The sequence below is a fragment of the Chaetodon trifascialis genome, chromosome 3 (genome assembly GCF_039877785.1).
Source record: "Chaetodon trifascialis isolate fChaTrf1 chromosome 3, fChaTrf1.hap1, whole genome shotgun sequence".
NCBI classification, from domain to species: domain Eukaryota; kingdom Metazoa; phylum Chordata; class Actinopteri; order Chaetodontiformes; family Chaetodontidae; genus Chaetodon; species Chaetodon trifascialis.
In genome coordinates, this window is record NC_092058.1 from 31,297,482 (window position 1) to 31,323,430 (window position 25,949).

Genomic DNA, 25,949 nt, shown 5'->3' on the forward strand with positions numbered 1-25,949 from the left:
CAGCTGTGAAACAAAATGGTGCGCAGTTTCTGCTGTCCCCTTGCTCTGTAATGCATGGCTAACAAGACAAATGTCCCTTTGTTTCTGCTACAAATTATGCATGGATTCTGCACTGTTTCTAAATGACAAATGAGTGTTTTATCTGTGGAGGGATCACCTGGTGGAGATGCCGCTGAATGCTCTGATGGAGCTGTAAACGCAGGCAGGCAGAGGCTGCATAAAACCCCTCCTCTGGCAGAACAAACTCAGTTCATCACTGAGATTACTGTAGTTTTCTTCACAGCTCAACTCTAACTTCTTGACCTTGAATGTGGAGTCAACGACACATTATGGTTGGAAAGAAAGGGGGTTTCACTATTTTCAAAACAGCTGCTCATGCTGAGCAGCTCTGCACAAAAATGCTGTAAATTGTGTAGACAATGTGATCCCGACATTCTGTACATACAGCTTCATGTACTCAAATATGACTATACCGGCTAGTGTGCAAAGAAGAATATGCAGTGCATGATGTGGTGACAGTGGTGACACAGATAGAAGGGCTCCCTTGAAGGAAAGGAATGAAAATCAGGAATGCAGGAAGAGCCCCAGTGTCTGACTTAAAATTGAATTAATAAAGAGATTGACAGTTCATGGTCAGTAGGCAAATCAACAGAACTACAGGATGCACCATCTTTACACCATCTCTGAAAATATGTTATAGCGTTTTCAACCAAGTGTGAAAAAGTACGGTATGAGAATGAAGGAGGAAAAACATGAGTGATGCATAGATGAGACTGCTGAAGCCAACCAAAATATTTTCCACCAAATATTATATACTTTTCACTTCTCTTAGGTTGGGGCTTTTGAACTAATGTTTTGTTACTCAAATGAAGGAACTAATCAATTCATGAAAAACTGCTTTTTCCTGTTTAGCAGAGATGCAAATTATAACTATTACATATTGCAACTATAAAGAACTCCAAAAAATCTTCAAGTATACATTGTGATGCAATGGGACATGGCTGGAGGTAAGGGGGCCATTTGCTGGCTGATTCAGGGGCTGGAGCTAGCAGGAGGCTAGCAGGCTGGGAGATGGACTTAACACTGGAGGAGTCCTGATTGGCCAGTACAGTTTTGAGATTGTCAGCCTCCCTTAATGAATCATAAACCGGGCCTAGAGAAAATCATTTGCTCCAGGGAGTTCATGGCTCTCCTTTGAGTCCATAGCATAACTCAAAAAAAAAAAAAAAAGACACGTAAACCAGAATTGATGTCTTTCACCTTCTCCAAGCAGGATCTAATGTCTGCTAGGTTCACTTTAGCAGGATCGTCCTATCGTAAAGAGTCTTGGGTGAACCAGGAATTGAATGCAAAATGCAGTCAAAATGCAGAGCTGCTGCAGTTGTATGATTTTATTTAGATCAGTGACAAACAAAATCAAGACTTAATTGATGGTGAGGTAGGTGATGGTCAAATTCAGAAGAGTCATATATTAATAAAAATCAATCAATCAAAAATCATTGAAGTTGGTAAGGACAAACATTGAATATATGGTCTTTGTATTGTTTTCAGTTTAGTGTATCAAAAGGAATTAGTAAATTATCACATTCTATATTATTTATGTTTTGACATACATACGGGCCGGGGGCGGGGCACATGACCGGCCCTTTAAACCCAATAAAGCTCATGAAAACATCGCTTTACAACCTATACATGCTCGCAACAGCGGGGCTTACAAGCACATATACTACATTTTTGACACAAGGCTGAAAGCCCTCAGTAAGGCCGGGGCCACATAGCACGCCTGCGCAGAGCGTGAGCGTGGTGTTACGGCATGTTTTCATTTCGGCGTCCATACAAACACGTTACCGTGTCCACATTGCCGACATGAGCAGCGTGAGAGTCGCGCGAGTCCTGCGTGGCTGCTGCGGCGCATTAACTAGACAGTCCAAGGCTCGCCGCAGTCAAATCAGTATCATGTGAGTATTTCACAGCGATTACAATGTGTGTATCTGCGTATGTGACACACATGACGAGAAAATACACAAAATGAGAGGGACAGAAGTTCTCCATCATCTCTACTCCTTTCCCTCTCTCCCACCCTCTCCTCCTGTAGCTCAGTCCCTGTTCCAGCGCATGTAAAGTAAAATTACGTCATCATTTTTGTTGTCGATAATTATCAAACGCAAACTCCATGTGAACAGATGCAGCCGGCAGTTGCTGCGCCGCTGCAGACACGCAGATGAGACGCAGGATAAGTGAACAGGAACACGCGCGAGAGACGCAGCAGCTCAGCAACGCCATGCACAAGCTCTAGGCGTGCTGTGTGGCCCCGACTTCGCTCCACTTTTATGCTTATATTAACTGCCACTCATGTTTAGCTTAGTCCGTAAAAATGCTCCACCTAGCTTGCACTCTGTTGACAAATGATGGATGATGACGTGGTGGAAGGTTGATGACGATTGTACCCAAAATACACTTGGAGACAATATCGGTGATCCACTTGTAAATTTGTACGTAATGAAGTTAAATGTGAGAGTGAAAATAAAGCACATCATTTTATTGATATTTTACACCTAACTACATCACTAAAGTCAGTCTTGTAAAGTTTTTACCAACCATGACTCATCCTGACTGGGTCAAGATATATACGCCTACACATATGACACAGTGTGATGTCGTAGAGAAAGGGTCCAATATTTTCTGCTATGAACAAAAAGCTCTGTCTACCGCCCCGGACCGAGGGCGCGTCGCTCTCTCAGCCCCCCGAAGCTCCGCCCCTGCCCCTATCAGGTTGGAATGAAAATGCCTCGGTAGGCATATTCCCGTTAACGACAATATTTTTTGAATGATCTTGCTCATACAAATGTGTATCTCAGTCCTGTGATGGTGTGTAGTATATTTTGGTGTGTAGTATATTTTGGTGTTGATACAGTCATAATCCAACAACTTCTATTCTTATTACTGTTTTCCAAAAATTCAAAATGTCTTGTCTTTAGTTTTGGACCTTAATTGCAGCACCTCCATCTGGCTAATTTGAAATAAATTTCATGTTTCTAAGTCATTTTAGCTCATGGCAATTTGAGCCAGCAGGAGATGCAGAAGATGCACCAGGGCTTGAACCCTAATACACTGTCATTTCACATTTCAGTCAGTTTCATTAAGACAGCACTTGCATTATCCAAAGTTGCTCAGAGCTGTGTCATTTAATCATTTTAATCTTATCAAGTAGAGTTCCGCTCCCTCAGCTCCTCCACACTGACTTGCTATGTTTAAATAGGAAGTGAGTTAAGGCAGCTCAAGACAGCTTAAGTTTTTGTGCTGTTGATTTGTAATGGACATTATTGATGATTGCAGTTGAGATTTCAGTTGCCCATGGTGATGTTTTGACCAGGACCAGGGCTGGTTTTTGCTCTTTGTGAATCCCTAATTTTGCGGCTTTTGACAGATTACCAAAATATATATATCATGACTGTATGAGATGATGAGTTCAAGGCACAGAAAACTAAAATGAAGTGATTTCTAGAGAGTTGTCTATACAGAGTCAACAACAACATTTTGTGCACCATGGGAAGCTAAAAATTCCATGACTCAAAATATACAGACATTTCTTCCATTGCACTGTAACAAATAACTAATAGACAACAACTGTCATTGAAAAGTTGAATGTAATAATAGAAATAAACTACAAATTTCAGACATGATGACAACACCTGTACCACATGTGGATCAAATGAACTGCCATCTAATAAAGAGTTAATATCAAACATTATTAGGGGTCCAAGCAGTGATGCTCACTACTGGAACTATTGTTTTTTGTTGTAATTCTTTCTTATTCCAATTGATTTTTCTCTGCTTAAAGCAAAAACGATGACCAGAAGTCATTAAAATGTGCAGGTGGGTTGAAAATTCCAATAACAACAATCAAGTTTACATTTTGTCAATTATCTTGAAAACTGCATGAATAAAGTCAAAACTCTTTCATCAGTTGAATCTCTCATTTTTGAAACTGAGTCAAGATCAATGACAGACTTCTTTGATCTAAAATTAATAAGGACATTTCTTTACATCCATCCATTTTGAAATTATACATTTACAGACTTGTTTATTTATGTTCAGTTTACAGAAACATTCATGAATCAAAACTGGCTGAAGCAGTTGTAATTAGGGCTGTCAGTTTAACGCGTTAATTAGATCAATTAATTACGCTGCAAATTAACGCGCTATAAAAATTAACGCAATTAATCATGAGTGGCAAGTCAATGCGCAAGCATTTTAAATTTGGCCCTTTGAGTGACCCGTAGGCTGCAGTGGCAGGTCGCATCCTACCTGCACCACTAGTCAAAAGCAGGGTGACAACAGACATGGATGCGACACCGGAGAGCGAGGCAAGCCTACTTGGACATTTGAACGGCAAGTTTATTTATAAAAAGAACAAAGATGGGACTATTAACAAGAACGCAGTGATTTGTACCTTGCGTAAAAAAGAATTTTCCTATCACCGTAGCAGCTCCAGCCTGAATTATCATTTAAACGCTAAACATGTAGTTGCTGCTAGTGCCGCTAGTGCTACCGTGAGCTCACTCCGCCAACCCACACTTGCTGAGTTAGGAAAACGAATGAGCAAAGCCACGACAGAAAAACTGACAAACTCAATCGCAAAGTGGGTTGCTGCTGATTGCAGGCCGATTTCAATCGTGGAAGACGAGGGCCTAAAAGAGGCGTTTCAGATGGCGTCATCTGACTCTAATTTCCAGCTACCGTCGAGAACTACAGTGATGAAAAGAATTCACCAGCTGTAATGTGAATGTCAGTGAATTGTAATGTCCTAGAATTCAAATTCTTTATTTGGGGACCTTTAGCAGATATGAGATTAAAATGAGATTAATTAGATAAATTAATTACAAATCCTGTAATTAATTAGATTAATTTTTTTAATCGCCTGACAGCACTCGTTGTAATTGAACCTGGTACATGTGTTCACATTATGTCAAAGCTTCACTATGCAGTCTTGAGATGCCCGTCATGAGGGCATGCAACAAATGTGAAAACCTTTTTTACTTTAAGCCAGTTAAATGGATTTGTACCAAATTCAGTTTATAAAATTTACGGTCATGACTCGGTCCACTCATAAAATTTGGTAAGGAGGAGTAGAAATGATACTGAATATCTATACTTAAGTAAAAGTACAATCACTCCCTTACTTCTGTGTGGAGTTTGCATGTTCTCCCCGTGTTCACCCGGGGTTTCCTCCGTAATAACCCCCACTAAAAACATGCAAGAAGATCACCACCTGACCAATGGTGACGAAAAAAGATGGCCGCTCCTGGTCTGCCGCGGAGGATTGACAGTCCAAGGATGGGTCAAATGCGGAAAAACAATTTCACGAGAAGCATGGCGTGTAGTGTGCAACTAACTCACTGTGTGATGTGATCAATAAAGTACGTTTCTTTCTTTCTTTCTTTCTTTCTTTCTTTCTTTCTTTCTTTCTTTCTTTCTTTCTTTCTTTCTTAAAAAAGGACAGTATAAGTGAAAATTACCATTTGAAAGACCTACTCATGTAAGAGGACTTGGTTAATGAATTACTTCAAATACAAGTTACTTCCTATTTTAATTTTTTTTTTGGTTGTGCGGGCTAGGGCAAAATAATGAAAAAAAAAGGACTTGTGAATAAAACTTGTGAAACTTACTATGAAAGTAGCCTTGACATTAATGTCAAGGCTACTTTCATAGTAGGTGATGTTGCCATTACTTACGGTAACTGCTTTCTAACTGCTTTCTGCTTTCACACCCACTTAAAAGCCCAACAGACTGCTGGCTAAAAGATAAGTTAATGTCAATATCATAACATCAAAGACACATTAATCTGCATCTCTTCTATTGATAAAAATGTCAATTTTTCCAGTTTTTGGTATTCTGCTTGGACCCTTTAATTAAAATTTGCAGCTATATTTTTTACTTGTTTATTTTTGTTGCTTTTGGTCAGAGCTATTGAAGGATGTTGCCATGATCCCTCAAAAATTTTATGGATCGAAGATGAGTTTACATTCTACAATTACACAGAAATTACATATGGTAAAGTTTTTAAAGCTCATGCTGATGTATGTAAAATATTTTGTATTTTAAGTATTTCCCCAGCAGAAGTATGTGCTGGCATTGTGCCTTTTGACAGCATTTTGACAGTATATGGATATCAAATTCAGCAAAAACATAGATTTGGAATGAAGAACTCCATCACAGTTCACAGGTCAGCCCTCTGGACACACCAAATTTAACACTGTACACTTTTCCTGTGAAATGACACAGAGTATGTAAAGGGGTCCCGTTAATGTGTTATCATGTGTATGTGATGCTTCATAACTGACAGTCATGTCTGATTAAATATGGGAAAGAGGTGGCTGCATTGATTGGTTTGTGCTGGCTGAAGAGAAGGATTCTGCTTGGCAAATCTAACCTCTCATTTGAGAACTTGACTGAGAGGCTCACAGACTATGACAGAAATGGTCTTGTGTGAGCACATCTTCCCCCAAGTAAATCTAAAAGGTAAACACTTATCTACCTTTAGAATGTTATCAGAATACATCCTTTTGTTTGTGTATGTGTCGCTTCAGACCTTAAAGAGGTCTCACACTGTGCTCTGTGTTATTAAGCTATCTCTGAAATCTGCCATCGCATCAACAACAGACACCAGTTTTCTGTTTCTTTGAGAGGAGCAATTACCATGTATGTTGAAAAAAATGTTCAGTGATGTATGACCACTCATGACTTTATGCTCTTTCTCTGTTTTTCTGTCTTTCTGCCTTTCTTCCAGTGGCCATTATGTTGAAAGATGATTACTTTGTTCGGGGAGCAGGGCTACCAGGGAGGTTTAAAGCAGAAAAAGTGGAATTTCATTGGGGTCCAAGCAATGGATCTGAAGGCTCTGAACACAGCATCAACGGCTGGCGTTACCCCGTGGAGGTAAGCACAATCTATCAAAACTAAACTGGAGGAATGAACCAAATCTAACAGTGAATTGTTACATTTCTTTGATATCGGTGTAGATATGGGTGTCGATTTTGAGAACTCCTCCGTAGACTTCTGAAGCTCTGGTAATCAGCATTGTCTGTCAGATACTGGAACCAGAAATCTGCACAAAGATCTGTCTCTGAATAATGTTGTTGTAGGATGAACGACCATGGCTGCATGTAGAAGGCTGAGACACCTATCTGTCAAGACAAACATATCCCCTAATATACACATTTAGAGTAGAATAACCTCTTACTGGACAATATCTTTCAAAATTGTCAAGTAGGCATGAACATTAAAGTTAAATTACTTGAAATGCTACGTTTTTCTGTGAAAATGAAATTCTCTTTCAAGGTGTTTATCACTTTGCAATATATACAGTAGCAGCAGTGTAGCAGTGTAATGGGTTGACCTTGCAGATAGTGGGTGGTACAAGGATAATTTCAATGTAGCCTAAAGTAAACCTGGTAGAACCAAGGCCTCAGTTCTGTCCCATTAAACCATATAGGACAGGTGTTATGACAGATGTAGGAGGCAATATTAATTCCCAATAATCTACTTCTGAAACAGAAACACCAGAACAGGCCAAATGCCAAGTAAGTAAGTAAGTATCTTAACTCATGTCAGGTGACTTATTATTGTGTATTATTGTATATTATGAGATATCTCTGAGTACATAGTGGCAAGTGAGTAGTTTGGGCTGACAGCTTGGCTTATTTACCACAGAGAGGCCTCTTATTGAGCCATCTGTCACCAGGACTGGATCTTGTGTCAGAGGCAACAGGGTTTTATGAAGAGCAATCTGAGCAGTGCTCAGGAGAAGCATCTTCTTCTATTTTCATTTTGGAGATTGGGTGCACCTGTAAGGGTTGGCTTTGAGAATGCTCCTCATCCTCTATGTGGCACAGCCTCTTGAAAAAATTGAACAAGAGCTCTGTTTCTCAATGTGTTAATGGGGAGGGTTCAACTGTTTTGCCTTTATACAAGTTAGCTAATCACCACTGATTTTCACCTTTAAGTTTGACTTGATGGGGCCTGTTGTTTACTGCTGGGTGAGTGTGCCCTTTGACAATTTGTCTGAGACACACTTTATTCCATTCACACATTTTATTATTTCATTTGTCTTTCAAATGGGTGGCACTTGAACAAAATTGGGTGGCGCAGGCCCACCCAAGCCCAGTCTGTCTCTCATGTTTAGGTAAAACTGTAAAACATACTAGATAAAGCTATTTTTAAAAACCTGACTCAGAAGCGGAGTGACAAGTTAACAGTTTATTGTGAGTGTATTTGATGCATCCAACCACCCCAAAGCCCTCCCTTCATCAATTTTTCTTGCTCTTTATTCTGTGACACCAGACTTTGATGACAGATCAAAACATTCTGCTAGAGGGGTACCTCCACAAATGATGCTAAAGGAGTACCTATGGTGTCACAGTTTGGAGCATAGGGCCACTGACCAAGTTGCCATATTTGATGCAGTGGGAGTGAGAATGGACTGCATTACCCACAAGCAAGTGATTTTGGCTATTAATACCAGGGGCTCTATTTTCAATTCCACCGCCGGCGTGGCACAAAGTCAGGTCCACTTCGCCGATGGGGCGTGGCAGCGCAGACTTTGGTATTTTCGTGCACTGCGCTGCCGGCGCAACTCCTCCCCCTTCTCATCTCAGTCCCACCCAGCGGCGCAACTCGGAAGGGTGGGTTAGACACAGCCGAGTCAAATCTTCACCAATCACAGCAGCTCCTCGCCTCACCTTTAAAAACGCCGCTGGCAAGGCGCATGGCAAGTTTGGAGGATGACTGAGCCCGCGCAGGAAACTGTCCGACGCCCAGACTTCTCCCAGGAGGAGACTGACGTTCTGGTCCGGGAGGTCCAGGCTCGCACACCAAATTTATTTCAATACTGTCTATCTGTTCAGTGTGGAAAGTTATTGATCGTCAGATGTTTTTTGAATTGATGTAACCGCAAATACTCACTTAATGACAAAGCTGGGCAGTGAGACGCTCCCTCCTCTCCTGTGCGCTCTGCTGCTCTCCCAGTTGGCACAGCACATGCAGTTCAGCCTCTCTCCGTCTTAAGTCCCTTAATGTGTCCTCCGTGAGTTCATAGTGTCATCCACGTCGTACAGCCATGTTGTGTAAAATGCAACATGCCACGAAGAATGCACTCTGAGGGCTGTGTGTTAATGAACCACCTGTCTGGTCCAGACATCTAAAACACATTTTGAGAACCCCAAATGTGCATTCAATGACTGACTGAGCACTGCTGAAAACACTGTTAAAACCACGCTGTTGAAGGTGTGATATATGCGTCATTAAGCACGTTTTCAGTGGATAGCCGTTATCACGTAGCAGCCACCCATCCAGAGGGGTGTCCCCCTGAAAGACTGTAGGGATGCTAGAATTCGCAGGATGAACGAGTCATGTGCCGACTCGGGGAAAGTGGCATACACGTTTGTCACCAGGCAATTTGAGTCACAGATCACCAGACATCCCTGTTTCACCTGTGTACATTCGGTCAGGTTGAGTGACCATTACGTGTGCTGAACGCGCTTGCAAGGTGGTCAGATGAGATACGGATCAAAATATATAAATTTAGGTCTGACTGTATGTGCTGACAGATAGTTGCATTGAATCTTGGCTGTTGCAAATTATTGATCACAGTGAATGCCAGACACTGTGGAAACCTGCCTGTGAGGTGTTGGTGACGTGGGCGCACGACTCCGCTGGTTTAAAACTCCACTTGCCCAGCGGTGCGCCACTGGGCAACAGAGTTGACCAGTTCTGGGGTGGTGAGCTTTCAGCGCACTTTTGCACTGCCGGCGTGGACTGAAATGAACGAAAATCCAAATCCGCCGGCTGATTATGCCGACACCTCCCCCTACTGCGCCGCAACGCCCATCCTGGCGCACCTCTGTATGTACTGTATGCCTCGGTTTTAGCAAAATACCAAGTGCACTGTGCGCCTGCCTGCACTGCACGAAAATACCACTGCGTGGGGTGTGAACCCTGCGTCCCGCCAGCAATATTTTAACTTAATTTTTGGCATTAAGAGACACTATTTTAAAATCCTATAACTAAACTCATTAGCAACATGCCAAGTGTGTAATTGTGAGTGTCTGTGTGTGGGTCCTTCTTTGAGTCTTTCTGTGTCTATTTGCATGTTGTTTATGTGCAGCTGTCAGTCTTTTAAATGTTGAAATGTCAGCCATCTCTGTTTGGACTCGTGCTAGAGCACTGCCTCTTTGCTGTGGCCGACCAAACAGATGAATATGTATTGTTTGGCATTTGGAAGATCGGCATGCTGACAGTTCAGCTTGATATTGTAATCTTCTCCTCTCTAAACTCTTTTTTTTCCTCCCAAACTTTTCCACAAAGTTGCCTAAAGGTGCCATTGTGTCAGTGGTCCAGATAGCTCTGTATGTAAATGATACATCACTACTCAGTTTAGAAATATTGCCTATCCACCTGCGGGAGAAGAATTCAAAGCACAAAAAGCTCCTATGTGGATGCATGACAAAGATTTCTGGGTTTGCTGCTTTAAAATTGCCACACTTTTGATATTCACAATTGATTTAGCAGTGAGATATCAGTGAGGAAAAGTTTCCATGTAGCACTTCTATGAAATTCCAGTGAAAGCCTGTTTTATCATATCGACTGAGCCTGTCAGTCAGGTATCCTATTTCTCCAGAAGCGCATGCAGTCACACACACACACACACACACACACACACACACACACACACACACACACACACACACACACACACACACACACACACACTTCTGCCTTATGCCAGATTTAATATTGTCAGGATGGCTTTCCTGATCAGTCTTTTAAGCCCATAAGAAATACTGATGTGATACTGCAGTGAAACTGCTGAAAGGTGATTTTGTGCAGATTCTTGCAACAAGTGCATAAGTTTCAATGTTTTAATGATTTCTTTTATTGATTTCATTCCAAAATATTCCAATTATTAAGGCATCAATTAAAGACCAATCAAGGCATTATTCATTCAATTTAATAATGTATTTATTTACTATTTGCTTTTAGTTAATACATCATTTGAAAGCTTATTTAATTAATGCATTTACATTGATTAGATTTTCAAAATGAAATATTTACTGTTGTCAAGCTTTCTGTTTATAAACTCCTAATGTGCATAATGTGTGTGATTTTTTTCACTTCATCACATAGTCACCTTGTTATTGTCATGTTGTCACTGTAAAACTCTCTCAGTGCGGCCTCTAATCATGGTTCACACTGACACAGCCTCAGCAGTGAGAAAGGAGCACAGTTTGATGGCTGTCTAGCTCCTGGTTCAACTTCATTGCCTTCCTGCTACACTGCACAATGTTATCTCTGCAGGAAGAGTAGAGACAATTAATTTATGGACACACATGCATGCATGCACACACACACACACACACACACACACACACACACACACACACACACACACACACACACACACACACACACACACACACACACACACACACACTGTAAACAGTAGGCAGTGTTAGCATATACATAATTGACACGGGTGTCAGAACATGTTTTTCCACCCACAGCTGTGGTATTCTAGGGAGCCTCAGGGTGGCCATAGAGAGAATAAAATATATATCAAGGCCACATTTTACTGCATTAAGTACTTGGACTGCTAGAATGAAGTGTGCATACAAGATACGATTTATTCCCATGTTTTAATTAATGTGTGGGCATAGAGATGAGTGTATATACAGAGAACCTGCACTACAGGATGCATCTATTGCTTGTCCAAACCTACTTTACATGAAACCACACCCAGATCCATATGATGAAAGCATAGCACAGTTACAGTAACTTGGAAAATAGCATATGGGGCACTGACTGTGATTCATTTACTGTTTATTATACCACAAATGGGACGAGAATACACTTTGTAAATTCTGATACAGGATAGCTACACTGGCTAAGGCAGCACAACGTTCACTTTGTTAACTGGGCAGATAAGCAGTTGAGTGTAAAGAACAACAACAGCAACAACAACAACAACAAAAAACTGTGCCCCATCTCTGGGTGTAAGACAGTGTTTTTCCTGCACGCCTCCACGATGTGTAACGTTAGTCAGCCTATCACCAGCATTATTAAATGTTGGTACAAGCATGTTGCATGCTTATGAGTGAAATCAGCTGTGCTTTTTACAGTTGCTCCAATCCATCAAACTGAAACACATGCCTTCTCTTACATCGTATTCTGCTCCTTTTCTTTGGAAATGTTTGCCTGTTTAGGCTTATTTCTTTGGATTTGCCTCACCCTCCCATAAGCCTTTTGTTATTGCCTTTTTGTTAATAAATGATTGGAATTTCACCTGCCTTGACTCTGCATTTAGGTTCAACCCCTTGCTTACTTGTTTTCTCCATCAGCACAAGTGTGACACCTACAAGCTGCAATACTACATCCATCCTGAATATCAAAGTGTGAGACACACTGAACAGGCTGATAACTTTTGCTGTCATACAACATAAATGTACATCAGACAAGTTTCTGTCTGTTTTTTCAGCTATCGGATGTCTTGCGTAATTCATATATTGTCATAAGAGTGGCAAAAGATGAAAGCCCATGCTGTTTTCTTTCTTATCTATATTTCTATGTTGTCCTGTGTTTTTATACAATTTTCCTTACATTTTCTTTCTATTATTACTCTTTGGTTTGTTTGTTTTTTCTTTTCCTTTTTTCTCTGCCTTTGCCATTCCATTTTCTTTCTTTTTCTCTCACCCAGTACCTCTCAGCAGCTTAGTTTTGCAGTGGGTGGCACTGAGAGGGGTGTTCTTGTGCTTTATGTGAGTGCTTCACATGAATGATGTATGATTTACAAGCCTTGCCATTTAGTAATTGTAGCCTAATAGGGCCCTTGAATAGCATGATGAAGTAGGGACCCGCTGCTCCCCTACCTGCTGGTTTAAACAGTAATGCTGTGGTTAATATGCCAAGCACAGCATTGCCAGGCAGCACAGCACACGTCTTCAGCTGGAGTGTGTCACTTATCCTGTGCGTGTATGCACACCCCTGTGTCTTGCACATTCTTCCTACACTGTTATGTGCTTTGCATCGAAAGTCAAACATGTATGAAATCACCCACAGATATTCTTTAGCAGGACGTCAATTTCGATTTGGCAAGCCAAGCCCAAGGTCAAGTGACGGTGGAAAAACTAAGTTATTCAGGGATTTCTTTGTTTGGAGGAGAGTAAAAAAATATATGTCAGGCTTTATCCAGTCTATCTTAAGAGCAAATAATCTACATGCAGCATATACCGTATGTAGTATCCCAAGAGTACACAAAATGGCACGATGAGGCACACATAATACTAGCATGCACAGGGAATCACTTGAGTTTTGATTGTTGGATTGGTGGTGCTGTTTCCCCACCAATAGTGATGTAACAGCGCTGAAGCAAGGCTGGGTTACTGACCAGACAAAGCAGCTAACTGCCCTGGAGCCCCTGGAGTTCTGGGGACCCAGGGCAGTTACAAGCAATGGAATAACTCTATACTAATTTGAGCCAATTTACTTGAAGATATGTTGGTCTGATGAACTTCATTGTTTGTCTTTGTGTAAAACTAAGATAATTGGTACCACACTGTTTTTTTGACTCCTTATAGTTTCAAATGTTTTCTGTGCAAACTACATGAACTCGTCACTGTCTAGATCTCCCAATTTTCAGTTATTCACAATTGGCCTAGATTGTCAACTGGCAGCCCACAGGCCACTTCAGGCCCCTCAAAGCTTCCCGTCGGACCTGCGAAATATGTGTGAATTCAGAAAATACGCACATCTAGTTACTTAGCAATGGAAGAGGCCCAGTCCGTCCTAAGAGTGATCATCGATTGACTAGGCACCCCTGGCAAAAAAAACAAAAAAAAAAAAAACAAATTAATAGTTCACCCTTTCGACAGAATTATTCTCCATCTCCATCCCCTCCACTCTGTGGACCCCGAGTCAATTATACAAAAGAGATGTTGGTTTTAAATTCGTTGGCCAACTGTAATATTGTTCCAAACTGAGTATTTTTGTTTGTGTCCTGGGATCCAAAACAGGAGTTTTTTGTTGAGAAAAAGACTTTGATTGGTTGTTTAACATTGGGTTTTGTATTGAGCACTGACTGTTTCTTTAGCAGAGATCTAAGAGCTCTAGTTATGTATCTAGATATAATTTTCCTTGTCATTGAGGGGTCTGTTCTCACCAATATAGGGTAATACAATTCAATTCAATTCAATTCAATTCAATTCAATTCAATTCAATATACCTTTATTTGTCCCGCAAGGGGAAATTCCAATTTACAGCAGCACCAGTAAAAGATAGAATTAGGTAAAAAACAGCAAGTATATACAAAAGAGTATAATAAAAATAAGCATTATATAAAAATAAGCATTATCAAATTATAAATTGTATTTGCAGACTGTTATGTACAGGATGAATTGCACAGATTATTGCAACAGTTATTGCCCAGATTATTGCACAGGTAATTTACAGATAATTTACAGATGAATTATCAAAAAATTACTTTGAGCAGTTCTTGTTGTGTAGTCTGACAGCTGCAGGAAGGAATGACCTGCGATACCGCTCCTTCATACACTTTGGATGTAGCATCCTGTCACTGATGGAGCTCCTCAGTGCAGTGAGTGTGTGTTGGAGGGGGTCGGAGTCATTGTCTATCATGGAGGTAATTTGACAATATTAGGCTAATTAGACCTATTTTTATCTTAATTGTTTCTTGATTTATTTGAAAGTCAGGCCCCCTCAGTGTCTGCTTAGAAAATGTAAATAATGGACAAATGCAGTTCATGACCCCTGATCTAAAGTGTCATGATTTTGTAATAGACCTTAAAAAAGTCCATGAAACTCTAAATTAAACACACTGTATGATTTCAAAAATAGCCCCTATTCAGAAACCGAGCTGTGAAGTTTTCATCTAACAGCAGCAATTTCACACCAAAGCCTCTGACAATTGTTGACAAAAGCAACAACAAGGCTTTTAAACCTATTGTTTTGGCTGCACATTTTACAGCACTTATGAATCTCCACAGTTTGCAGCAAATATGCTCTGATAAATCAACTGTGCAACTTAATGGCAGACAAAAAAAGTCAGCAATTCGATGGTGAAAACACAGGAACGTATAACTGCTGAAGAGCCTGATGTTTTTCTCAAGACTTGGTGGAGACCAAGCCAAAGCTCAAACGAGAGTGAATATCGGACTTTCATTCATCATGTGGACACAAACACCACTCCAACATTACCACAGTTTCACTTTCTGGAAATTTTGCATAGCTTTTACCCACCATCATAAATTTCATATTTGGGTCACATGATAACTACTGAACCATCTCCACAACAACTGAGCAAACTCCATCTGCTTATAAATACTAAAAAAAAATAAATAAATAAATCCAGAATAATTCCAATGACCGGAGTTTTTTTTCTTTTTTTTTTGTAAATCCGCTATTGCTGCTTTGGTTACCTGCACTTTAACATACCAGATTCAGAACTAATGACCAGAAGCTTCAGTGTCTTGATGTATCATTATACCAGACACCAGACAGATTTGGACAATCTGGATTATTCCCAAGCAAAACAATACTGTTGAATAGTGTACTTAAAGTGTGCCATAAATTTTGTACATATTACACTTAAATAGTATTTAAGCAAGTTAAGTTGTGTTAAGTATACCTGACTGTTATACTGACTGTGTTTAGATTTGCCTAAGCACTTCAATTTAAAGCAAAACTAAAATACATTGATAAAGTAATATAAGTTGTACTTTGAAAGTACATGTAAACTTACATTAATAGAATACAAAAACACCTACATTGGGATGCTGGTGTATTTTTTACAAATCTCTTGAGCATTTTCAATACACTTCAAGTGTGCTTTGAAACTAAGGATGACTAGGATGTACTGTTCATATATGTTCTCAGATATATTATGCATTCAATGCACATTAATGCCATTCTGTCCTCAGACAGTGTGATACAGCACTCTGGATTTTTGATCTTAAGATGTTAATAAAACAAGCTTAACAAATGTGACACTTATCAGCATTGTCTGTTGTTGTGAGAGAAGTGTGAAATAAGTTTATGTATGAAGTTGGCAAACAGATACATACAGATTAGTGAGTAAAAAAAATACTTTTGAGTCATGACAGCATAACATTTATGTACTTTTAATCTGCATAAGTGTACTGGAAACATACTTTGCAATATTTAAATATACTTCAGTACATTTAAGTAAGTCTTTTATTTTTCACTTCATTACACTTCACTACACTTCATTTTTTGAGCAATTTATACGGACAACTCTAGTATAGATAGTTCATATTCTGAATGAAGGGGACATAATTAAACAACCTTGAGTTAACTTTCCACAATGTGGCTTTGAACTGATGTCATGGCTGTTGGACCCTTATTCTAATTCCAAATATGTACATAAGTACTGAAATTCCTATTATGGTAACAACTACTACATGGAAAACAAACTTAAATCCATCCATGGGAATCCCATTAAAGTCCCACTTTAGAATAGTATTCACTTCAAGGATTTTGTGAAGACATCCCAAATGAATGTTCATCCATTTCCCCATGAATATGAAATCAATCATACAATCTGAAACCATACACCTGCTTTACATCAGGGAGTGAACGCAGATATGTGTTGTTTCTAAGGCTACCTCCCACTATTGCGCCTCCCGTGTCCATTCCCCAAGAACAGGTGAGAGTGGTATCAGGCCTAGCTGGCCGCGGTGCTAAACTATCAATTCTGTCCGAGTGCCTTTTGCTGAGGCTCGTTTTTATCTCCACCCCCTCCAAGCCTCCCAGACGTGATAAATGAGGAGTGAAGGATGAAAAGATGGAGGGGGAAGGGATGAGTGTGTGTGGCTCCAGAACTTGCTCTGCCAGCTTTTACCCACCTGCCTAGATAAGAGAGGCACTGTAAATTAACACGCGATAGGGGGGCTGAGAGCACGGGTGGTGTGTGTGTTTGTGTGTATGTGTGTCTGTGGATTTGGGGGGTTTATGCACCCACTCACACACACACACACACACACACACACACACACACACACACACACACACACACACACACACACACACACACACACTTCCTCTCTTTGCTTTGCCGCAGGTATCACAGATAAAGATGTGTCAGTGATGAATGGGATTTTATTTCCCATCAACCTTTACTGCGTCGGAAATGGAAAGCTCATCCTGGCCCCTAAATCATCAGATGAATAATGATAACACTGGGTAGCAAATTTCATTTCTTCACACGATTTGTCTGCAAAACACCGTATGCAAACAGTTTGTTTCTGTCAGTGCCTGCAGTGTGTTTTTTTGTTTTGTTTTTTCACACTGCGGTTAAAAATGCATTTAATACTGAGCTTCCACAAACTGTAGTGCAGATGTTTAAACTGATGTTTTTTCATTGTTTAATCACACCAGAGGACAATGAACTCCTAATTTACCCACCACCAACACAGAGGCAGAGTTCTAAGCAGGAACATCCCCTTCTTTTACTCACAATATAGGGACTACAACACCTTTCTGACACATAATAAAAATGAAGCTCAGTTCATTCTCCTCTGTTTTTTGTTATCACTTGTTTCCCTGATAGCAGTCATTTCCTGAATTCCAAAATAAATAACACTCAATGTGCTCAGCATGAACACCATCTTTCAATTGAACTAGTAAATATCTTTGGCCTATATTTGTTGAACAATGAAAAAAATCTAATCCTCTGAGGTTTCTACAACTATCATGATTATTTAACACATTGCATCAGCTCAAATCACGTCAATAAAGGCACGTACAGTGATGCCAGGCTGTCCACGAGGATAACTACACAATTCAACAGACATAGCTCAGAGGTGGGGAAAAAAAAAATATATATACAGATATTAGTTCCTTGCTGACATGACAGTCAGAAATGGACTACATTTTACTCACTGAAGGTTGCAATCTATGAAACATAGTCACTGTAACTTTGGGGGGACAGCTGAGACAGCTCAACCTGGCTTGGGGGCTGTTGATCCAGTTCTATAGTGCAATCATCAAGTCTGTTCTCTGTTCATCTATCACTGCCTGGTTTGGATCAGTCACCAAACAGGGCAGGAAAAGACTACAACAGACAGTTATGACTGCAGAAAAAAATAACTGGTGCCAATCTGTCATCCAATCAGGATGTATACATCTCCAGAGTTAGGAAACATCACTGCAAACCCCATTACACACAGGACACAGCCTGTTGTAATTTCTCCCTTAGGAGCTACAAAACACTGTTTGACCAAATTACCAGACACATGAACAGTTTCCATTTACTTATCCACTTACTTTCATTATAGACTACATTTTTCAGTATGAAAATGCATCATTTTTATATTTTTACATATCATCATGCACTGTCACTGTCACGATAAACTTTTTCCTTTGAGGGCCAAAACTTAAACCTAATTGGTGGGCCATGAACCAAAGGCAAACACCTATTGTGTTGTATTGTTAAGATGCAAAATGGCACTACCATCCCAAGTTCCTTAACTGGCTGACTTTCTGTGCAAACAGTCACTCTGTTTGCTCCAGTTATGAAAAATAATGAACAATAAAAGCTCATTTCTATCACACAAAAATAAAACAGCATAAAGAGTAATGTACATTAGACATTTTTCAAATTCATTTTTATTTTTATTTTTTTTGCTAGAAACATCTGGTGGGCCAAGTCAAACCGTATTGCAGGCCAACTTTGGACCACATGCCCCAATTTGGGCAGCCCAACTTTAAAGTAACCAACAATGACTCTTGGTGGCACATCTTGTCTACATCAGCTACATAGAGAAAGCAGCATGTCAGCATTGCAGCAGCTTCAGTTCTTCATCACTGTCTCTACACTGGATACGTTCACCAATAGTCCTGCTGTCCACATAGTTTGTTTTTTTTTGCAAGGACCATAGCCGTTGTGTTGGGCTATCTATGTAGTTGCCTTTGTAAATCAGAAGAAAAAAAGACTTGTGCTTCATGTCACAGTTACACATGTAAAGCACAAGAGAGGCACAAGTAGTTTAATTGACAGTTTTGGCATCTGTTCTGAATAAATACCTCTTGGCCAAAATATGCACTGTTATCAATGTTCTGTATCAATGTGTGATGCTCATCTCAACCGATAACATCAGCTCGGCTGATACACTGGGTAAGCTCTACTTTTCAGTGTTAAACAAATGGTCAACAAAGTTGGATTTCTGGTGAGGAGAGTTTAGCAGGATAGGACACTGAAAAGTATGGGCATCATGTATGGGGATGGGCGTCTCCAAAAAACTTTTCAAAAATGTAATTTTCTACTTTTCAGCAAATTGATGGCATATTTCTGTAATTGAAACATATTTATTATGTATGTCTCAATTAAATGTATTTATGAATGGAGTGCTTGTAGGCATCAATAAGAATGTGTGCAAAGAGCATTTGTATATGAAAGGAAAGGTGAGCAGTCAGCTGCCAGTAGTGATGCAGCAGCATGTCAGTGACACGAGAGAAGGAACATTGAATGGATGGGTGCAGAGGGACTTTGCTGTTACGCCAACAGATAGACAGAGCTAATGAAAAACAGCATTTGTTCTACTCTCCTCAGCACAACACAAGTAAGTAAATCAGTGTAGTGAATGTTGCAGGCTCATACATGTAGGTTCTCTGTACATAACCACATTATGGTGATGGGGGTTGTTTGTACTGTTGATCTTATTAGTAATGGTATCTGTGGAGTTTTTCTTGTCTTTTATTGTTATATCCAGCGCTTCTGCCTTTATGCTGTTTGTGCTCTCTTCATTTATTACCTTGTCTTTCTTATTCTCCCTTTTGCTTTTGTTCTCTCTCTCTCTCTCTCTCTCTCTCTCTCTCTCTCTCTCTCTCTCTCTCAGCCAGCTACATTCCATTAAACCTTCAAAGATAATAGATGACTGCCAGGCTGCACTCCCTTGTTTTTTATATTTATTTCTCTTTTATTTATGATTGGCCTTCCCTCCGGATAGAGAACACATGCCATTCCTAACATAATGCTATATTTCCCAGTGCCTGTCCTCAATGACACCAAAAAAACACACTCATTCTTTAAAAGCCCAATGTTGCCTAGAGGGCAAATAGATGCTGTCCCAGTTGCCCAGCCTGTTCTATGAGATTTATAATAATCTAGCTTGCTGATAGGGCGACCCTCAACGCCTTTTTTGTGTTTTTTTCTTTTTTTGGCAAAAGCAATATTTCCTGCGCTCCTCTTGCTTTTATGAAAATGTAACACTCATGAAATTGAAAAAGTCACAGCTGACTCTCAGGTCCATTTCTCACATAATGCATTTCAATCAGGTTTTTAAGATAGATGGTGTAGGATTGAAGCTCTAAATATATCTCATAACCTAGATTATACAGCCCTGTCCCTGCGTCTCCTATCTGTGTTGTAAAGCTGTAACAGTGAGACAGATGAAAGGCAGTGTGTGTGTGTGTGTGTGTGTGTGTGTGTGTGTGTGTGTGTGTGTGCGTGCGTGCGTGCGTGTGTGTGTTGAATCAGTGGTCGACAACGTTACATCGTATGACCTTCTTTGATAGACGCCCTTTCTCCAACGGCGAGAAGGGCTGAGAAATTCAAAATCCCATAGCGTGGCTTAAACCGAGAAAGACTGCATCAAACCATCTTCTTGATGTACTTGCTCTCTCCGCTCACAAGGATGTGCACTCCATGCGGTGCATGTTGTCTGTTTTCCCACAAAGCCTTGCTTATGTCACCTCAGATCTGTCAGTCCCTCGGGGCTGATCATAGGCTGCTGTGCCCAGTCTCACAGCACTCTCAGCAGGGTTGTGGCAGCATCGCCAACCCCGAGAACCTCCTGCTCTACATCTCTATCCTGAGGCAACAGAGCTGTCCCATGAGACACTTGGAGGTAGATGAAAAGAATGAAGGGAGCTTTCAGAGGTTTCTGTCAGGGCACATGTTTTCATGTTTCCTCACCTCGGTTCTCGGTGCCCAGCCATGTCTCCTCAGCGACAGTTAGTGTATGTATGTGGGTGTGTGTAAGTTTGTGTGTGTGTGTGTGTGGGTATGTATGTCTGTCCATGTATGTGTGTGACTGTATGTAATTGTGTATCTCTGTGTATATTTGGGGGGGTGGGAGGTTTGGGGTCACAGTGTTCTATAATGTTGTTGTTTTTAACCCCTGTGAGGCACTTTGTATTACTATAAAGTATGAAAAGTGCCATATAAATGAAGTTGATTTGATTTGATTTGATTTGATTTGAATCATTGTCTTATGGTTGGAAGCAGAGGAGAGACTCTGATCAGTGGTTTTCAAAGTGGGGGCCGTGGCTAAACAAATGTAATAATTATTGAATAGTGATTAAAAGTAAGAAAATCCTTCTAAAAGTTGATGTTTCTTTACATATTTTGTAGCATTGCCGGTGGGTTTGCAAAGGGGGTCCCTTTGCCATGGCCCCCCAAACAGCATTTAATGCTGTTTGGGACCATGGCATTGAAAAGTTTGGGAACCCCTGGGATAGACTACACAAACACAGTTTCGTGCTCCAAAGATCGATCTATTGATTGAAACAGAAAATTGAACTCAGGGTTAAAAAGGTTTTTGGGGTTTTTTTTGTGCACAATTTATTATTTTAGTTTGTTATTTTGGGTTATTTGTGATCAACCTGTTATGCTGTTATAATTAATACATGTTAATGCAAACTCATTTTGATCTCCGATCATTACTGCTATTCAAAATCTTGGGCTCCTGCCGTTCTATTTCTTCTGAAATTGGTCCAGCTTTAGCGACTTTATTGACAGATATTATAGTGTAACAAGGGTTACATATGACTCAAGTTTTTCCAATGGTTTTGTATTCAAAAAAATGAGACAATCACAAAACTGAAGAGTCGCAATACATATCTAATTGGTACCCCAATATTGTGATAATCTAACTCATGGTTAGATTACTTTGACCACTTACTTAGAATGGAGGTTAGACCATTAGACTGGAGCAATTTTTGAGTTGTCCTTTTTCATTAGACATGGTAAAAGCATTAATTCAGTATTGCTGGCCACTGACTTAATGTATGAAACAAAAAGCCATATTACATTTAAAACTGCAGACCAACTTAGCTTCACAAATGACACCTTTTGAAAAGTGTCAGTGTGTTTTCACACAGTTTTGACTTTAGTGTATCAATGGTCATCCTGTGGTCTTGTCTTGTATTCCGGTATGAGTGTGCCTGGTTTGTCTCAAGGTCCTGTCTGCTGAGTCGATACTAGGGCTGGGCGTATCCATCTGAATATCGATAGTATCAATACCAAGGTGTCTATCAGCATCAGATCAATACTAGCCTGTTGAGATCGATACTTTTGTTGCAGTTGCTTGTCTATACGTCCAGTAAACTACTCGAATTACCTCACAGAGTTTATGCGAGTGAGCGCAGCTTCTCTCCGAGTCTGTCTGTGCCGTGTGCAAACAGCGCACCTCTCTCTCTCTCTCTCTCTCTCTCTCTCTCTCTCTCTCTCTCTTTCTCTCTCTCTGCTGCTCTCTCAGACAGGCACACTTTCCTGCTCTGCCGGGGAGCAGAGAGTCAGAGCACTGAGAGTAGCCTGTGAAAGACAAGTGCTGTGTGGACCCTTTTCACTGCAGCTGAAAGGGAAACTGCCTCATGTGATGTGTGCAAGAAAGTAATTCGCCACTGTGGTAACACCACAAACTTCCACAAATACATTAAAGCAGCTCACCCTCAGGAGAACTCCGACCTACAAAAAAAAGGAAGGAAGAGTAGGAGGGGGGAGATCCCCAAACTGGCACAGGTATCGGTATCGGCGTTACTAGCCCTTTACTTGGTATCGGATCGATACCAAAATTCCCAGTATCTGCCACCGCTAGTTGATACAGTTATTGATTTTCTATATTTTTTGTCAGGATATAAGTCTGTGGGCTCCATTTTCGATTCCACTGCCGGCGTGGCGGAGGCGCGGCGCAAAGTCAGGTCCGCTTCGCCGATGGGGCGTGGCAGCGCAGACTTTGGTATTTTCGTGCACTGCGCTGCCGGCGCAACTCCTCCCCCTTCTCATCTCAGTCCCACCCAGCGGCGCAACTCGGAAGGGTGGGTTAGACACAGCCGAGTCAAATCTTCACCAATCACAGCAGCTCCTCGCCTCACCTTTAAAAACGCCGCTGGCAAGGCGCATGGCAAGTTTGGAGGATGACTGAGCCTGCGCAGGAAACTGTCCGACGCCCAGACTTCTCCCAGGAGGAGACTGACGTTCTGGTCCGGGAGGTCCAGGCTCGCACACCAAATTTATTTCAATACTGTAAAGTTATTGATCGTCAGATGTTTTTTGAATTGATGTAACCGCAAATACTCACTTAATGACAAAGCTGGGCAGTGAGACGCTCCCTCCTCTCCTGTGCGCTCTGCTGCTCTCCCAGTTGACACAGCACATGCAGTTCAGCCTCTCTCCATCTTAAGTCCCTTAATGTGTCCTCCGTGAGTTCATAGTGTCATCCACGTCGTACAGCCATGTTGTGTAAAATGCAACATGCCACGAAGAATGCACTCTGAGGGCTGTGTGTTAATGAAGCACCTGTCTGGTCCAGACATCTAAAACACATTTTGAGAACCCCAAATGTGCATTCAATGACTGACTGAGCACTGCTGAAAACACTGTTAAAACCACGCTGTTGAAGGTGTGATATGTGCGTCATTAAGCACGTTTTCAGTGGATAGCCGTTATCACCTAGCAGCCACCCATCCAGAGGGGTGTCCCCCTGAAAGACTGTAGGGATGCTAGAATTCGTCAGGATGAACGAGTCATGTGCCGATTTGGGGAAACTGGCACTGAAACACAGGACTCAGATGCGGAGAGCAGGGATAACAGTTTCTTAGAGAAAGGCAAAATGATAATCAGCCTGATGGCAAATGTCCAAACTAAGGAGGCAGTCTCAGCTGGATGTCACTCGACAGCTTCTGGATAAGGAGAACAAAAAACACTGTTAAACGGGAAAGCACTCAGGCAACAGAGAACAACAGGTGCTGGAGGGAACTCAACAGACACCGTGTAGAGTCACTCTTCTCCTTGAGAGGCGCGGAGCCGGTCAGCGCAGGAAGAAACACAAAACTCCTCTTCGGGGAAAAAGGCTCTCAGGCAAACCAAAAATGACCAGTGCTGGAGAAACTCAACAGACACACACACACACACACACACACACACAAAAAAAAAACTCCGACAGGGAAAATGCTCACAGGCAGAAACCAAAACTCACGAGAATACCGGGAGCACAGTGTGCGGGCGCCCGGTGTGTCGACTCGCCGCTCACTGCGGAGGAGATCAGCTCCGCCCCTGCCACGCTCCAGCCCTGGACACACATAAGAAAAAGAGGAAACAGAAAAAAAAACAACAAACATAGCCAGGAACCACAGCCGTAACAGGCATACACGTTTGTCACCAGGCAATTTGAGTCACAGATCACCAGACATCCCTGTTTCACCTGTGTATATTCGGTCAGGGTGAGTGACCATTACGCGTGCTGAACGCGCTTTCGATGTGGTCAGATGAGATACGGATCAAAATATATAAATTTAGGTCTGACTGTATGTGCTGACTCAGATAGTTGCATTGAATCTTGGCTGTTGCTAATTATTGATGGCAGTGAAATGCCAGACACTGTGGAAACCTGCCTGTGAGGTGTTGGTGACATGAGCACACGACTCTGTCGGTTTCTGAAAATCCACTTGCGCCGCTGGCACGCAGAGTTGACCAAGTCTGGGGTGGTGAGCTTTCAGTGCACTTTTACACCGTCGGCGTGGACTAAAATGGACTGAAAATCCAAATCCGCCGGCTGATTATGCCGACACCTCCCCCTACTGCGCCGCAGCAGCCATCCTGGCGCACCTCTGTATGCCTCGGTTTACCAAAATACCAAGTGTGCTGCATGCCTGCCTGCACTGCAAGAAAATACCAGTGCGTGGGGTGCACACCCTGCGCCTCACCAGCAGCGGGGACGAAAAATAGAGCCCTATGAGTCTATTCAGTTATGTTCATTTTTATACATGAACTTGATAAAAAGCAGGTTTTTGGGTGTGTTTGCTTAATGGACAGGCTTTAACTTATCACAGTCGGCTGTGGTGGCTGCAACTTGCTCAGCTGACCTCAGCTGCCAAAATGGCAGCGGGGTGTGCCGTAAGTGACTGATCTTCCTCAATTTCAGCTTCACCATTTGTAACAGGTCTTATATCATTGAAGTGAGGACTGGAGTTAGACAGCAGTGTGAAATGAAGGCAGACCACTGGGCATCAGTTCCTCTTGTGATGGCATTCAATGTTTGAGCAATTTCTGCCTCACAGGTATTCATTTAAAAACAAAAAAGGCCAAACTACAGCACTGCCAAACACTATAAACTAAGGTATAAGCTTTCAAAGCCCCACAGGTTTTATGCAATTGACCAGTGTATTGGAAACTTTGAACTTGGGAAAATAAGAGACAACTTGTATGTGATCTGAGTTAACAAGGCAGTACTGTGCTCCCCACTGGGCTTGCTTGTCATGTTAGTTTTATGAGTCTCACAATGAGATTTTTAGTGTCTATTTTTAACAATAAAGTGTGCCCAAAATGAGAGCCACAGCCTTATTTTATCAAAAGCAAATAAACTCCCCCAGCCAAAAGTCATTATTTATTTATTTTTTTCATCAATAAACTATTTGGACTCTCGCTAAAAATGACAGAATTCTTTCAAAGCTTAAATGCAAAAAAATAGGTTACAAAGACCCTTGATTAACAGCCTTACATTCATGTTTTATAGCACAGTATATAAAGGACTATGAATATTATCGATTGTGTTGGCAGTGCCAACTGGAGGTGGACACCCTCTACAGGTTTAGTAATTTTAGTGCTGCTACACTCACCAATTTGATGTCATACCAAAGAT

The 25,949-nt window shown here is 41.2% G+C and overlaps 1 protein-coding gene across 2 annotated transcripts in view; it reads left to right on the forward strand.

The window, feature by feature from the left end:
- LOC139328600 (receptor-type tyrosine-protein phosphatase gamma-like) overlaps positions 1-25,949 on the forward strand; it is a 551,152-nt gene that overhangs the window by 370,484 nt on the left and 154,719 nt on the right. For both annotated transcript variants that reach the window (XR_011602038.1, XM_070958423.1), the window contains exon 4: positions 6,791-6,939. Coding sequence is in view for 1 of the 2 variants with exons in the window: in XM_070958423.1 (XP_070814524.1) it covers positions 6,791-6,939 (149 nt within the window). In the remaining variant the exon portion in view is untranslated. The remainder of the gene's footprint in view (positions 1-6,790; positions 6,940-25,949) is intronic.